Source organism: Apostichopus japonicus, chromosome 19, assembly GCF_037975245.1.
Source record: "Apostichopus japonicus isolate 1M-3 chromosome 19, ASM3797524v1, whole genome shotgun sequence".
NCBI classification, from domain to species: Eukaryota; Metazoa; Echinodermata; class Holothuroidea; order Aspidochirotida; family Stichopodidae; genus Apostichopus; species Apostichopus japonicus.
The window spans coordinates 20,347,014-20,361,419 of record NC_092579.1 but is presented as its reverse complement, the minus strand read 5'-3'; the positions used below and the strand labels follow the sequence as shown (position 1 = coordinate 20,361,419).

Sequence of the window (14,406 nt, the reverse complement as noted above, 5' to 3'; positions counted from 1 at the left end):
CATGTTCTGGATCACTTGTCATGAATATTCATATATAGTTAATGACAGTCGTTTGACGGGAACGACACAGCAATCCTTGATGGGTGGGAGGAATTAAAATGATGACCTGGCTGAAAACAGCAAATTTTGCACCAAGTTTATAGTAACAGCTGACAACAGTATTACTTTACCGGCACAATATAAATTGACGTAGCGAGAGAAACAATTAAGCCAACTCATGCTGAGTTTCATTTCTTTTTTCTTCTTTTTTTTCTATTTCTTTTTGCTATATTTTCTACTTTCGTGCATGCTCTATACAGTAAAGGCCTATTAGCGCCAACAAGAGTATATAGAACTTCCCACAATAATCACGATTGGGGCGTGGAACCAAAAAGTAACATATGGCTTTTTGATACCTCACGTTCAGATTTTGTATAGTTACTGAAATTTATTTCTGTTGCTTTACAAAAAATATACTAATACACGTATACTTTTATATTTATAGAAATACCTAGGCCTATATATACTTTAACAAGTATACTTTTATAAATATCATAAATACCTATATACTACTCTTACATGTAAGCTAAAACGAAGGCTTCCGATACGGCCCGAAAAACAGGAGACGGACCCGCCTAAAAAAAAAAAACAAAAAAAAAAACAAAAAAAAAAACGAGTGCCTGCGGGCTTCCAGAGGGGCATTCTCAACATATAACTCTTGAAAAAATAGTAAATGCAGTGAACATTGGCAAGTTAACCAACATGACAAATGCAGCATATATTTGGAGGCTAAAAAAACAACACTATTATAAAAGGAATATAAAAGCTTTTGAAGAACATTCTGCTATGATGACGTCACAGACCACATTTCCTAATGGTTATCCACTTCCTGGAGAACGGAAGAGTTTATCTGGTAAATTAAGGTGACATTCAATCAAATATATCATGAGTTCAGTTCAACACTTCAGGAACTTGGATGATCACAAGTATTAAAATGGATGCAGGGGTCGTAATTTAGGACGCCTTTTAGGACGCATTTTAGGACGTATAACAACAAGCATTTTAGGAAGCATTTTAGGATGTATTGTAGGAAGTATTTTTTACTGCTATCATGGTAGGTGTTCTGTTTTGTAATCACGGGAGATGTTCTTTAAAGGCTTTAGTTTTCCTATTATCATTTTATTGTTGATTTTATTCCTGACATGTGCCACATTTGGAATGCTTATTGATCTGACAATGGTCTCAACCGTTAGAATTTCATCAAACAAAGACACTGACCTGTTTCATTTCTCTCTGTGGACAAATTATTCAAATATTATACAAAAAAAAAAAAAAATTGTCTTGATCATATCATTCATTGTGCAGTTGCCACATACCTTAACAAAAAAGTAGCAAATTTGACTAAAGCATTCGCCACTTCACTATAAAGAGGATATAACGATATAAGCTGAGGATGTCATACATCGGTGCGTAGCTCCACAAATGGGAATATCATATCAAAACTCAATAAAGGATATGATCCATAACGGACAAATTGATACCTGCATAAATATGATTTTTTGGGGAATTTTTTGTTCATTTAAACTAATTGTAACCTTGTTTTGGCGACTCCACGTCTCCCTGTTTACTAGGATGTTTTTTCTTGCTTTTCCCCAGGGACTGCGACTGCCCTGGTATTGTTTATCATCATATTGCTGGTTAGTGTAGCACCCCCCCCCCCGACATTTAAAAACGTCCCAAGATTTTTACTGTTTATAATTATATTATATTATATTAATATATTATTATTATTTTATATTATAATTAATATATAATATATTATAATATATAATATTAATTATATTTTTTCTGTCTATAAAACCCATATTTCAGTGCACTTGTGATACGAAGCAAGCGTGCCCAATCACGATTGAGCCTGCAAGGTAATAACAACTTTGGCTTGAGTATTTTATCCTAAAGACAACAACTACTAGAACGTAGATTTACTATAATAGATATTAATAGAAATAGGTGATGATGTAGCAATTGAAAGGCAGTTCACTATTTGCTTTACTTTTAATCGTATATTACACCTTTTCCCGTTAGCTATCGTGCGAATTTGGGTGAAGCAAAGCCTTTACACTATAAGGAAGATGCAAAAACATCTACGGAAGATCCCACGTGACACGGGAATAAGCGTGTGAGCGTTGCCCAAAAAACTTACAAAAGCCGAGGACATATGTCAATCATCTGGGTAAAACGTGATTGGCACTGAGTCCTTGTGTCTATATCAACGTTAAGGTGGCATACTCCTATTAGAGTCTATATCAATCCGCTCGATTGTTCTCCTTCAGGAAAAGTGCCAAAAAGCAACAGGAGGACATCTTTTGTGACCTGTTATCAATCATAATCTAGTTTTTTGTGGCTTTCATGTTGAAGAGCATGAATGGAAGTACATGTGGTGAAAAAATTGGGTCAATTGAGGCAATTTTAGACCCCTTTAGGCTTCCCAGGAGCAGCGTAGGAAATTTGTTTACCACTGAGTGAAGAGGTTTGTTTACAAGTGACGAAAACTTCCGGCTCGGATAGCAAAAAATTTTCACGGTCATGGTACGGAAAATTGATGGTGCCATGAAAGGCCAACTTGTCAGCTATCCGGTGATGGGTAGCGTTAAGCTAGTGAAAACTTCTATCTAGACTTAGAGACCACATTACTTTTGTGATTTAGTGTGTAAGTCAATGGGGCTTTTAATGGGCGTATGCTACCTTATAATGGTTGTTGTCGGTTTACGACCACTCTCCGTCTTCTTCTTATTCACATGTGTGTCCTAATAGGTACGAAAGCAAGTTGGCACTTTTCAGAATTTAAATGGAAGCCTTTTAGATGTGAAAATTGCTCAAGCATTTTCGAAATGAGCCTTCAAACTAATTCCCGAATTGATAGACTAATTTTCGAAAAGGCGAACACTTTCTTTTACTTCGAAGAGAACTCGTTTTGCTTGGTATGGGTTTGGTTTATTTTGAGTATAGCTAGTAAAATAATTTCGCATGGCTACAATTGTTATCCGTAGTGTTTTCTTAGCGGTTTTTTCATTTACGGAACAGCTGTATCCAGTGAATTATTACATAGGCCTAGATGATTAGTCTGAAGCTTAGGCTAGTACCATACAAAATATAATAATAATAATAATAGGCTTCTTAACCGGAAGAATTATGAAAACAGCGAAGCAGTTAGCTGGGTGAGCGCTTTTTTCATTCAGTTGAACCTATTAAAGAAATGGTGATCATAGACTAACATTAAGCCTATAATAACCTAGCTAGGCCTGTCAACTGCTAGCAACCTAATTTTCGCGTATCTGGGTTGAAACTGCCACTGAACACTTGAGGTACATTTGTGCTAGCATAGTCCTAACGTTAGGCTATAGCCTTATAATACTTACTAGGACTAGGTATACCTTTACACCTACTTCCAATTGTGCAATTCCCACAGTAGGCCTGTTTACCATACACAGGTGTTAGGCTATTGCTAACCCTCTGTTTGATGTACCTAAAAATGGTTTGTGTGAAATATTAAAGATCAGTTGAGATTAGTGCAAAGAGAAGGGCAAGCTAAGTAGTATTTTTTACTGTAGCAGCCTGGCCTAGGCTACAGTAATACTAACCTACTTATGCTAATAGGAGTAACATTCTATCAATTAAAGCCTATAGGCCTTGGATAATTACATATTACCTGACAATCAGATGAGCTGTTCCAAAGCTGGTGTAATGATGGCATTGGTAGGCTTATTATGCTATGTGGTAACTTTGCAATTCAAAGAGCACATAAGGTAGGTTGTATGTTCTTTTAGGGGGCCTGTCATTAATATTAGAATGGTCTACTTAATGACTTTCTCTGTGACTAATAATTACAAAGGCCACCACTATGCCCAACATTTCAAAATTTTCACCTTTTAAGGGATTAATTGATTCAAGTTTTTCTCATCTCTTTAGGGAACTTGGACTTATCAGAAAAAGGACATTCAACCAAACATCGCTTGGAAAAAATAATGGGAAATCTTCGGGTAAGGCAAACCCCCTACTTTTTTGTATTAAATTAAATATTATCATATTATTTTATGTATTAAGGGTTTTCCAAAATTTGGAACATATCTCCAAATTATTAATAAGTTCAAACAAAGTTGTAAAAGTTACATTTTGGAAAACGTCTGCTGTGACAGAAAGACAAGCAAACAGTTGTCAACAGTAACGGTTCTGATCTTATAATTTAAACAAATCTGGTAATGGTTTCTTGATAACCCATTTCAGAGAAACCAATGAAGAACTTACCACCAGGCCATTACGACTTGTACTCTTATTTCAGATAAAATACACTTAACTCTGGTACCAAAAGTGGGCGGCTGTCTCAGTGACAGAAATATTTCTGAATGGAGCAAAGCAAGCAGCATTTACATAGCTGATAAAAAACTTCATACTCCTCTCAGAAAAGAAAGCAGATTATTGTTCTATTTCCTTCTTTCAGGTCAACAGTTTTCCTACTTAATTGTTATTGATTTTGAGTCAACTTGTTGGAGAGATAAGAGAAACTCAGACCAAGAGATTAGTGAGTATTTTGTGTTACTGTATGTGACACTTACATGATAAAGAAAAGCATTCCACTCTGGGAGACTGGGAGGTGGAAACTCCCAGATTTTATATCTCAAGATTTTATATCTCAGATTTTATATCTCAATATCTCAAGATATGGTTAATTGAATGGAACTTACTGTATTTTGACCAGTTAAACTCTTAATACTTCCCTGGAAGGGTTTTCACAGTACTTACTGTTAAGCTTGCACGGTAAACTGGTTTCGGTACTAAAACCGGTTTACCGTGCAAGCCTACTTACTGTATTTAAGTGGTCTGTGATGGGATACCAACAAATGGTCTTTACAAGCTTCACTTTGCTGCTATATTATCGTAGTCAATTTGTCCTTGGAACCTGATACAATTGGAGTGTTTTATAAACTGTCAAATTTTCTCTTAAGTTAGAATTTCATTTGGATAAGTGAGTTGAATAAAAGAAAACCAAAAGCAATTTTCAGCAGAATTGCCATGATGTCATTAGTCACTCTGCTAATACCAGATGCTTTAACAAAATACCACTGGACTTTTCAAAACTTCCTTCCTCTTCTGCGACACTAAATGCAACAAGCATGTGGCTTTGACCTAAAGATGCAGTAAATTTCCTGCATTTATGTTTTGATATAAAAACAATCGTCTCAAGCCACCGGAAGTCCCTTTTATAGTATCAACATAAATTATGTCCACATATATTTAATATGCTAAAACTTGGCTTGCTTGTTTGCTTGTTTCACTTAAGATTCATCGATTCATTTTAACTCAATGCAGCAAAATTAATTCATATTTGATCTTGAATTCCTTTAGTTGAATTTCCTGCTGTTTTGATCAACACTTCCACGGGAAAAATTGAGTCAGAATACCACACCTACTGTTTGCCAGAGGAGTATCCAACACTAAGTGAATTTTGCACAGAGTTGACTGGAATAACTCAGGTAAATATGTACATCCACGGTCCACAAGCTATGGGCAACTTGACCCAAATGTGGGTCGCAAAAACAGAGACATAGGGGACTTGTTGGTAGTAACTCCGTCCTAAACCATTATGTACATTCTGAACAGAGTTAACAGGACTTACTCAAGTAAATTTGTGGAGCATAGGTCCACAAAACTATGAGGTGTGCCCCAACAGTGGGTCAACCAAAAATTTATCCGAGCATTTTCTGCAGACGTTGGAAAATTTATCTGCAACTCATGTGTCAAGTTTGGAAATGGTATGCCTTTGAACAGGGGTGAGCAACCTTTTTGAATGAATAGGCCAGATATAAGGTGTGAAAAATTGATTGGGCCGCACCTAACCAACGACCTGCTGTTGATTTCAAATCTTTCATTCCGAGGACTTTCAAGTAACAGGTGTGTGTACTTAATCTGTATTCACAAAAACATGATGTCAATATAGTACCTTTGATAATTAATGGGGATAACAGGCCTACCTGACAGCATCATTAGTGCCAATAAATTCTAAGCAGCTAGCTGGTTTTTTGTGATGATGTAAAATAGATTGATTTTTGTTCTTTTTCTTGAGACATCACAAAAAAATTACTGGGGGCCGCATGTGGCCCGCGGGCCGTAGGTTGCCCACCTCAGCCTTTGAAGATATGCTTCAAGGCCAATTAACTTCTCAACATGAGTCAAACAAATTATAGTTGCTCTAGATAAAACACACAGATAACACTTTTATTTCTCTTCCATTTTTTTTTTTGTGTAGGAACAAGTTGAAAGTGGGATTCCACTTTTTCTCTGTCTTAAGAAGTTTTCTAGATGGTTACAGAAGTTGGAGGCTGAGAAGAACATTGCATACAATAGCAGCAGTGACAAGGAGAAGCAGCTGTGTACATTTGTAACATGGTCGGGTGAGTGACGAGGAGACGAAACAGGAAAAGTGAAAATTTTGTTTTTTGTATCTGACATTGTCAACCAGTGAACACAGATATAATTCTAGCCATGTAGCTGATCAGTATATCAGGGAATATATATTTAGTCTTCAAAATTTTGTGTTGCACTTTTGAAGGAGGCTCTGAATTTTGTCTCTCAGAAAATATTCTGTGTTCCTGTGTGTAAAAAAAAAAACCCTAAGCACATCTTTGGACTTGAATACTAGCTATTTTACCATTTTGCATATAGAATATTGGGATGAGATACAGTATACATTATTTCCTGTTCATCCCAGAATTATGATTATTCTAGGGTATACTGTAGTATTCGAATTTTGTGCAACAGTTTTGAAAGCTACAGAATTTGGTCTCTTAGAAAAACAAGGTATGTTCCTGTGTACAAAAATGCAATGTATCCTTGAAGTTTAATAGCTGAGCATGACCACTGTGCAGTGCAAATATACTCGATAAACTATGCCCTGGTATCTCCTTTGATCCATTTACTATGTGGACGCGTTCAATTATTGTTACCAAGATAAACCAGAATGCAAAACTGCATTGTGCTTTCGATGATGCAACATGAGCAGTTTTCTTCATGAATCTGACGTAATGTTTAGTGAGGGTGTAGTGTACAACATACTTCATCTCTAAGTAATACAGTGAAAAGCAGTGCAATATGACAAACAATAAATTCAAAATGAAACAGGCTGTTCTGAAATGACCATTGACCTCAACAACAGGTTTCTTGCACTAAATGTGATAGATACATCAACATACTAAATATGACATCTGTCCTTGTTGAAATATTGTGTAAAACATGGTTTTCACAATTTGACCCCTGGTGATACAACCATTGACCTCCGCCCACAACATTAGCCTTGTTGTACTCAATGTGGTACAATAACATACAAAATATGCGATCTGTCCAAGCTTCCCTTGCCATGATATGTTTAGGAAGGTGTGTTAGTGTAGAGAGAAAGGTAAGAAGGGTGCAAAGTAAATGTTTGGCATTTATTGACTTCAAATGACCTCCACCAAAAGCAATAAAGGGCACCTTAAATTTGACATGGTACATCTACAACCCAAATATGAGATCTTTCCAAGGTTCCCTTCTTGCAATATCATGTTTACAGTACAAGGCTTTCACGATTTGACCAGTTGTACCGCAATGACCTTTGACCTCCACCAAAATCAATAGGTTTCTTGTACTCAACGATATACACCTTCATACCAAGTATGAGATCTGCCCAAGCTTAAAATATTGAGATATCATGTTTACAAGGTTTTAACAATTTGACCTCCGATGGCCCTAAAATGACCTTTGACCTCCACCAAAAACATTAGGCTTCTTGTACTCAATATGGTACTTCTACCCTCCAAACATGAGGTCTGCCCAAGCTTCCCTTCTTGAGATATTGGCCTGTCAGTATAAAACAAAAGGTCTAGATAAAAGATAACAAGGTATCGCGTTTCATTACTGTCTGCATTTTGTAGCGACAAGAACGTCATTTGCAAGCAATGGAAAGTTAACTTTATCAGAGCGCGGTTTGGGGCGAGTCTTCAATGCCTTTTAGAGAATTTCTTTCTTCTGTCTGCCCTCCTCTCAGATTGGGATCTAGGTATTTGTCTACACTATGAATCTCGCAGAAAGCAACTGATCCCGCCAGATGCCCTAAGATGTTGGATAGATTTAAGAGCTACCTATAGGGTAAAAGATATTGAAATTTTTTCATATTGCCAAGAAAAAGTAGGTTTGCCATCTTTGCATGTTAAAATGTTATTAAAGAACGATACTTTATTTGAGACAAGAATTGATTCTGTTATATAGATCTCATGAGCTAAATCTTGCTATAATTCAGATTATGAAAACTTTCCTTTCTATTCTTGTCATATATATATCAAATTATAGACCAGTCAGCCTAAAACAGTGAAGAGCAAACAAAACACATGTGCTATTGTTGTGGCATTCTACTAAATGAATATTCACGATGTAGTGTGGATCGCCATCCAATTGGACGATATTTTTTATAGGTGGTGATTTCATGTCACAATACCGCAGAACTTCAAATCGAACAGTTCCGTTCGCGGTTCCATTCCAACCACTCAGGACAACTTTTTAAAGCCATACTACCACCCTATGCAGCTCTTTTATGTTACAATCCAATTAACTGAAGATTCAATTATAAAAGGATTTGTAATAATTAACTTTGAATATACCCATCCCCCTCCCCTTTTCCCCCCCTTCTTCTTCCTCATTCTTGCTGACACTGACACTTTACAACATCATTGGTTTTTTGCAGAAATTTTATCAAAGGATACCCAAGGGTCTTGAGGGCGCTCTAAAAGACCTGGGCATAAAGTTTGAAGGAAGACAACACTCTGGTAATGCAAACTTATTCATTTTAAGCCAAAAAAGTCTCATGTTTACCTATTGTGTTTTGTTTAACAGTTGATGAGCTGACAACATAAACAGCTAGCAGATAATATGAAATTGAGATCAAATCTGAATCCATGTCATCTAACTTTCAACGAGAGCTTCCTCTCAAGGATTGATTGTCCTAACAATTAATGCAATCTTATATCCAATGTGATATAGAATCCTTCTTCCATTTGTCTTCATTTATATCAAAATCTTTTTTATGACACCATCCAGGGTTGGATGATGCCAGAAATACAGCTCATCTAGCTTGGAGGATGATAAGAGACGGCTGCCTGATGAAGATCACGAAGAACGGTCTGTTACCGGTGGGTGCTCCCCGTTAATGCCACATTGTCCTGTTGCATTACCTACAGTAGGATCCTCTGAATCTGCGGTTCTTATATCCATTCCATCCCATAAACACAGATATATATATATATATAGATATAGATAGATATATGTATATATATATATATATATATAAATATATATATATATAAATAATATAAAAGATAAACAAGCGAATATTTTTAACAACGACATACTGCTATATTTCGGAGTGGTCACCACTCCATCATCAGGCAAAAGTACAAGATCAATTAAATAACAAGGGCTTATATACATCCAAGGACGCCAATAGTGATAGTAAAGGAATCACAGTCTGGACAGTTAATCCTATAAACAACATTGTTGGCATATTGTGGCCCTAGCAGTGATAAACTCACTAAGAGTTTAGGTAGTTACATTAAGGGGTTGTGTAATGACAATATACATATCAAAATAATTTTTCTGCAAAAGAAAATCTCTGCTCTGTTCAATTTTAAGGATGCTTATAAGTTAGATTATGCCAACAATGTTGTTTATAGGATTAACTGTCCAGACTGTGATTCCTTTTATGTCGGAGAAACTAATAGACGGCTTAAGGATAGGTTCAACGAACATCTAATGAGCTCCTTTGGTGGTCAGAAAGGCGCTATTAACCTTCATTGTACTGCGCATAAACATCATCTGCCCACTTTTGTTGACCATTGTGCCACTATTGGTAATGAACCCCAGTGGTTCAGGAGGAAGATTAAAGAGAGTCTCCTAATAAAAGACTTAAATGCTGACCTAAATAGAAATGTAGCGAGCTACGGGTTGGAGCTATTCTAATCCCTATTTACTTTTTATTGCTGGTTGTTCTATTCATCCCTAAGTTAAAAATATTCACTAAAAATTTTTTTTTTTTTGCTGGTTGTTCTAAGTTTAAAAGTTTCTTCCTAGTTTAAAAATCACTCATGCTTATCACTATTGGCGTCCTTGGATGTATATAAGCCCTTGTATTTAATTGATCTTGTACTTTTGCCTGACGATGGAGTGGTGACCACTCCGAAATATAGCAGTATGTCGTTGTTAAAAATATTTGCTTGTTTATCTTTTATATTATCAGTATGGACCACTACTATTTTTATATATATAAATATATATATACATATTTATATATATACATATATATATAAACATATATATACACACATATATATATGTAGGGTCACTCTGAATTATAGGTGTCACATTTCTATAGATCAGTAGCACTGCAATCCCAACTGTATCTTCTGAATATATTATGTATTTAAGTATAATTCTGCATGTTTTAAGGAGTTTCATAAACTGTCTCAAATAATTGTAAGTAGTCACAAGTGCATTCACATGTTTGTCTATTCTTGTCTTGGTCAAGAAAACCAAAGTTGTCCCGCAGAGTTTAGGCTGTTGGTGAAAGTACACAGGGTCAAAGGTCTTCTTATTTGCCTTTCTTAGAGCCCATCCTAAAATGATTCAAGAGAAGTCAATACCTCAATTGATATTTTTTAAATATCCATATGAATTTCCCTCCTAAAATTATGCATATAAATTTGAGTTCAAATGTAAATTCATTCATTTACTAAATCAATATTAAATTGGTTAAAAAAAACTCATGTCCTACAGTTATGTGCAAAACACACATTTCACAAATTAGGTGTGTAATTTTGGTTAATAGAACGCTCCTTTTCCTTTTACATTTTAGTAAGGAAGAGTACAGAATTAGATAATAAGAAAACAAAATAGTAGTTATGAAAATTACATTTTGTTAAAAAAACATTAAAATGCTGGAATTTGTAGCAAAGAATGCACAGGTCCAAGTTTTAGGGATGTGATTCTGTTCTGTGATTTTGTGGAATACCCCTCAAATCAAAGTCACTAGTCCAATTGCACTTCAAAGTTTGTTTCCCCCCTCTCTGCAATTCCCCTGCCCCCAATTGAACCCTCTCCTTCTACCTCTACAAAAATTGTTTGTGTAGCACATAATTTATGTATTGTTTTATTTGCTCATTTGCTATCCTTTGAAGTTGGAGCAAAACTATTTCATAATTCCTGATGTGACTTTTTATCAGTTATTGATTTCCATGAAGTACAGTAATACATAATTTACATTACTGGTAGGACAGGTCATATCATTGGGGCTAAAACATACAGTACAGTAGGATAAAAACAGGTTCACATAATCTAGGCCTTGAGGTAATTCTGTATCCTCAAAAAAATAATGGCAATGATGCACATAGTATTTGTATTTTCGAATCGCAAAAACTTTCACAAGTCCACTCCAAAATAAGGTGACTAGAAATTTTGATGAAAATTCTGGGAAAATTATACTTTATGTTGACCCTCCCCCCCTTCCCCTATTGACATCAAATGTTATCTACACTATATGTTTTGAGGGATTGAGTGGAATTTTTAGATTGGTGCTATGTTTCAAGAACTTTCAAATGCCATATGTTGTCTGGAATAGATTCTCTTGAAACAGGCATTTTTTTTTAGGGGTGCAAATTTACATCATTAATCCTGGCCTTTTTGAGAATGATCAGTGACAGTACATGAAATCCAGGGACAATTTAAAGGGACACTTTTAATCCGCTCTGCTCTAATTCAGACCCAATCACCATTCACGTTCAACTCTACTTAATTTCTCTGCTGATGCATTGTTTCAAAGTTGAATTTTTCTTTTCTTAGATCGTTGATTTTGACCTAACCTTGTGTAGTCACGCAGCCTAAATTTTCCTGGTACTTTACTCACCATACAGTGATTACTTGTGTGGGCGAGATTTTATTATTGGTTCAGCTGTGTAAAGGTTTTATGACTTGGTCCCTAACCTTCACTTTATGTGAAAAATAGTAGACATTACAGGGCTGGTTATTCACTGAACCAGTCAAGGTTTATCCCTGATAACATCAGTCATGGTGCTGTTTTGCAGTAAATTAAACTTTCAAAAAAAGTTTTTTTGTTAGTTACAACTTTCTTTTGACTTTCAAGCATGATGCCACCAGACTGAACAAATCAGCTATGAGGGATAAATAAGCATATTTTAACTATGGAACCCAGTACATTGCAAAAAAGGTACTACAAGGCTAGGTCAGCTTCAAAAGGATAGTTAGGAGAAAATACTATTTCTAAGTAAATGAAAGAACACACACTGGGAAAGGAAGGCATTCCCATGTAACTCCTACGTTGCATTTTCGAGATATTGATAGTTGAAGTTGTCGCACTAGTTTGTACAATAAAGGGTCATCGAAGCAACAGGATGTCATAGTTGCGCACTGACAGCAAATTGTTTTGATTTCCCTCTACTTTCCCACTTTTTGTTTTTACCTTCGATCGGGTTCCAACTTTGCTATAGGAGATGTGAAAGTATCGATAGCCTCAATCACTGTAGTGTTAATGTTGTCAATGTATCCCAATTTTGAAGTAAATCAGATTAAGATTTATAAAGAAAGGAATAATAAACAAAATTGTGAGTGTATGTTTACTCCACACCTGTTTGCTTCAAGTTCACCTTTGGTACAAAAAAAAAACGTCAACTTCAAATGTAGATCTCCAAAACGATACGTAGGAATTGAATGCAAAGTTCACTTCTTTAACCAAGCCAAAATAAAAATTTCCTCGAGTGGACAACTATCATTTTAATAAAAGCTCACAGACATGTTTTTGCATCATCAATTAAAGTTTCATTATGCATTCCATTATAAACAGGAACGTACCAGTCTGTAACCTTATAATTTTGTGAGTTTATAATCACAATCATGATGATGTAACTTTGTGCCAAAATTTGGCCAATTTGCAGAGAACAAAGAAAATTACAAATTCACACAAATATAAGTATATAAATATAATAAGTTGTCCAATTTTTATCAACACAGGGTCAGTTCAAGGTATTATTGGGCTCCTGCGTGAGCAAATGTATGGCAGTATATTGCTGCTCAACAAATATGAAAGAAAAAAGTTTTCAAAATCACAAAATGGTTTTTCCATAATTTCGAAAACTTTTTGAACTTTCTAAAATCTATTTGTAACTTTGAAAACTTAATATTTTTTAAGTGTGGCAGCAATATGTGTTTGTTTAAAAAAGGATTACTTTTTGGCAAAAATATTAATTTTGGTTTATTTTAGACTTAAAATCCTTTCTTTCAGTATTTCTACACCACTTTATCATTTTGGAGAAATGAACCTTTTGACATTCTGTGGCACACTAATTAAGTGGCTGAACTGTTCAGCCTAATGCACAGACCAACACAAAATACAAGAATAGTGTCTTTTCTATAAAACTATAATATTATCCCCCGTAGGACCTCTTGTGAGGTCGAGCAGGGGTAAACTCCTTTTTGTTGTTGAAAAAGACACTTTTAAATTGCATTACAAATGTGTCAAGGACAAATGATGAAGAAAGTCATCCGAGGGTGCTCTCTTGTTTTCATGAACTTGAAAAGGACATTGCTTGAATAGTACAAGTTCTTACAATATTTCAAAACAATGTGTTAATGTAGGTCATGTCTGCCCTGATGGACTTAAGTCATCACCAATTTAGCCTTGAAGGCAGCATTCCAGAAATTATGATATTTTAAAGCTGAATATGTTGAGAACCAGAACAGCTATAGAAACATCGCTAGCACTCAACTTTTTTGGGGAGGGGGGGGGGGTCTATGGCATATCACGACTTAAATTCTGCCTTCAATACGTTATTTAACTTTTAAGCTAGTGCCTATTATTGGTTATCTGCTGTATTCCACACAAAACGCCGAGACTTAGGATCTCTGGCGACATGTGTATTTCACTTGAATAATTTCCAGGATCACCATCAAAAAATAGGGGCTGCGTCAAAATGATTATACTATGCCAACTAAAATTATTTAGTTAATACACCCTGAAGCCTAATATTTCTATTTCTGTAAAGTTAGAATTGTCAAAGAGGAGCCTCCTTCATATCTTATACAGGCTCAGCAACCCTCCCGGCTCCATTTGGGGTTTGCGTTTCTGAATTGTCATGTTGCAATTTACTGATGTATTGTAACCCCTTCAAAACAAGGAACATTTATACTATTACCCCAAGCAGTGTGCCATCATAATAGAACAGTGAATATATCCTACAATGGACTATATATGTTTCAGTGAAACAGTACCATGCTATCCTCCAAGCATCAGTGTCGTTTCTTCAAATATATGTAGCAATAAATAACGGCGATGCTGTT

The 14,406-nt window shown here is 35.5% G+C and overlaps 1 protein-coding gene across 1 annotated transcript in view; it reads left to right on the top strand.

The window, feature by feature from the left end:
* The first annotated feature begins 3,039 nt into the window (after positions 1-3,039).
* Positions 3,040-14,406, top strand: part of LOC139959940 (ERI1 exoribonuclease 2-like) — a 13,728-nt gene continuing 2,361 nt past the window's right edge. Inside the window, exons 1-8 of the mRNA XM_071957886.1 lie at positions 3,040-3,197; positions 3,949-4,019; positions 4,478-4,558; positions 5,383-5,510; positions 6,284-6,428; positions 8,057-8,157; positions 8,750-8,831; positions 9,103-9,194. Of these exons, the coding sequence (XP_071813987.1) occupies positions 3,172-3,197; positions 3,949-4,019; positions 4,478-4,558; positions 5,383-5,510; positions 6,284-6,428; positions 8,057-8,157; positions 8,750-8,831; positions 9,103-9,194 (726 nt within the window). The 5' untranslated portion in view covers positions 3,040-3,171. The remainder of the gene's footprint in view (positions 3,198-3,948; positions 4,020-4,477; positions 4,559-5,382; positions 5,511-6,283; positions 6,429-8,056; positions 8,158-8,749; positions 8,832-9,102; positions 9,195-14,406) is intronic.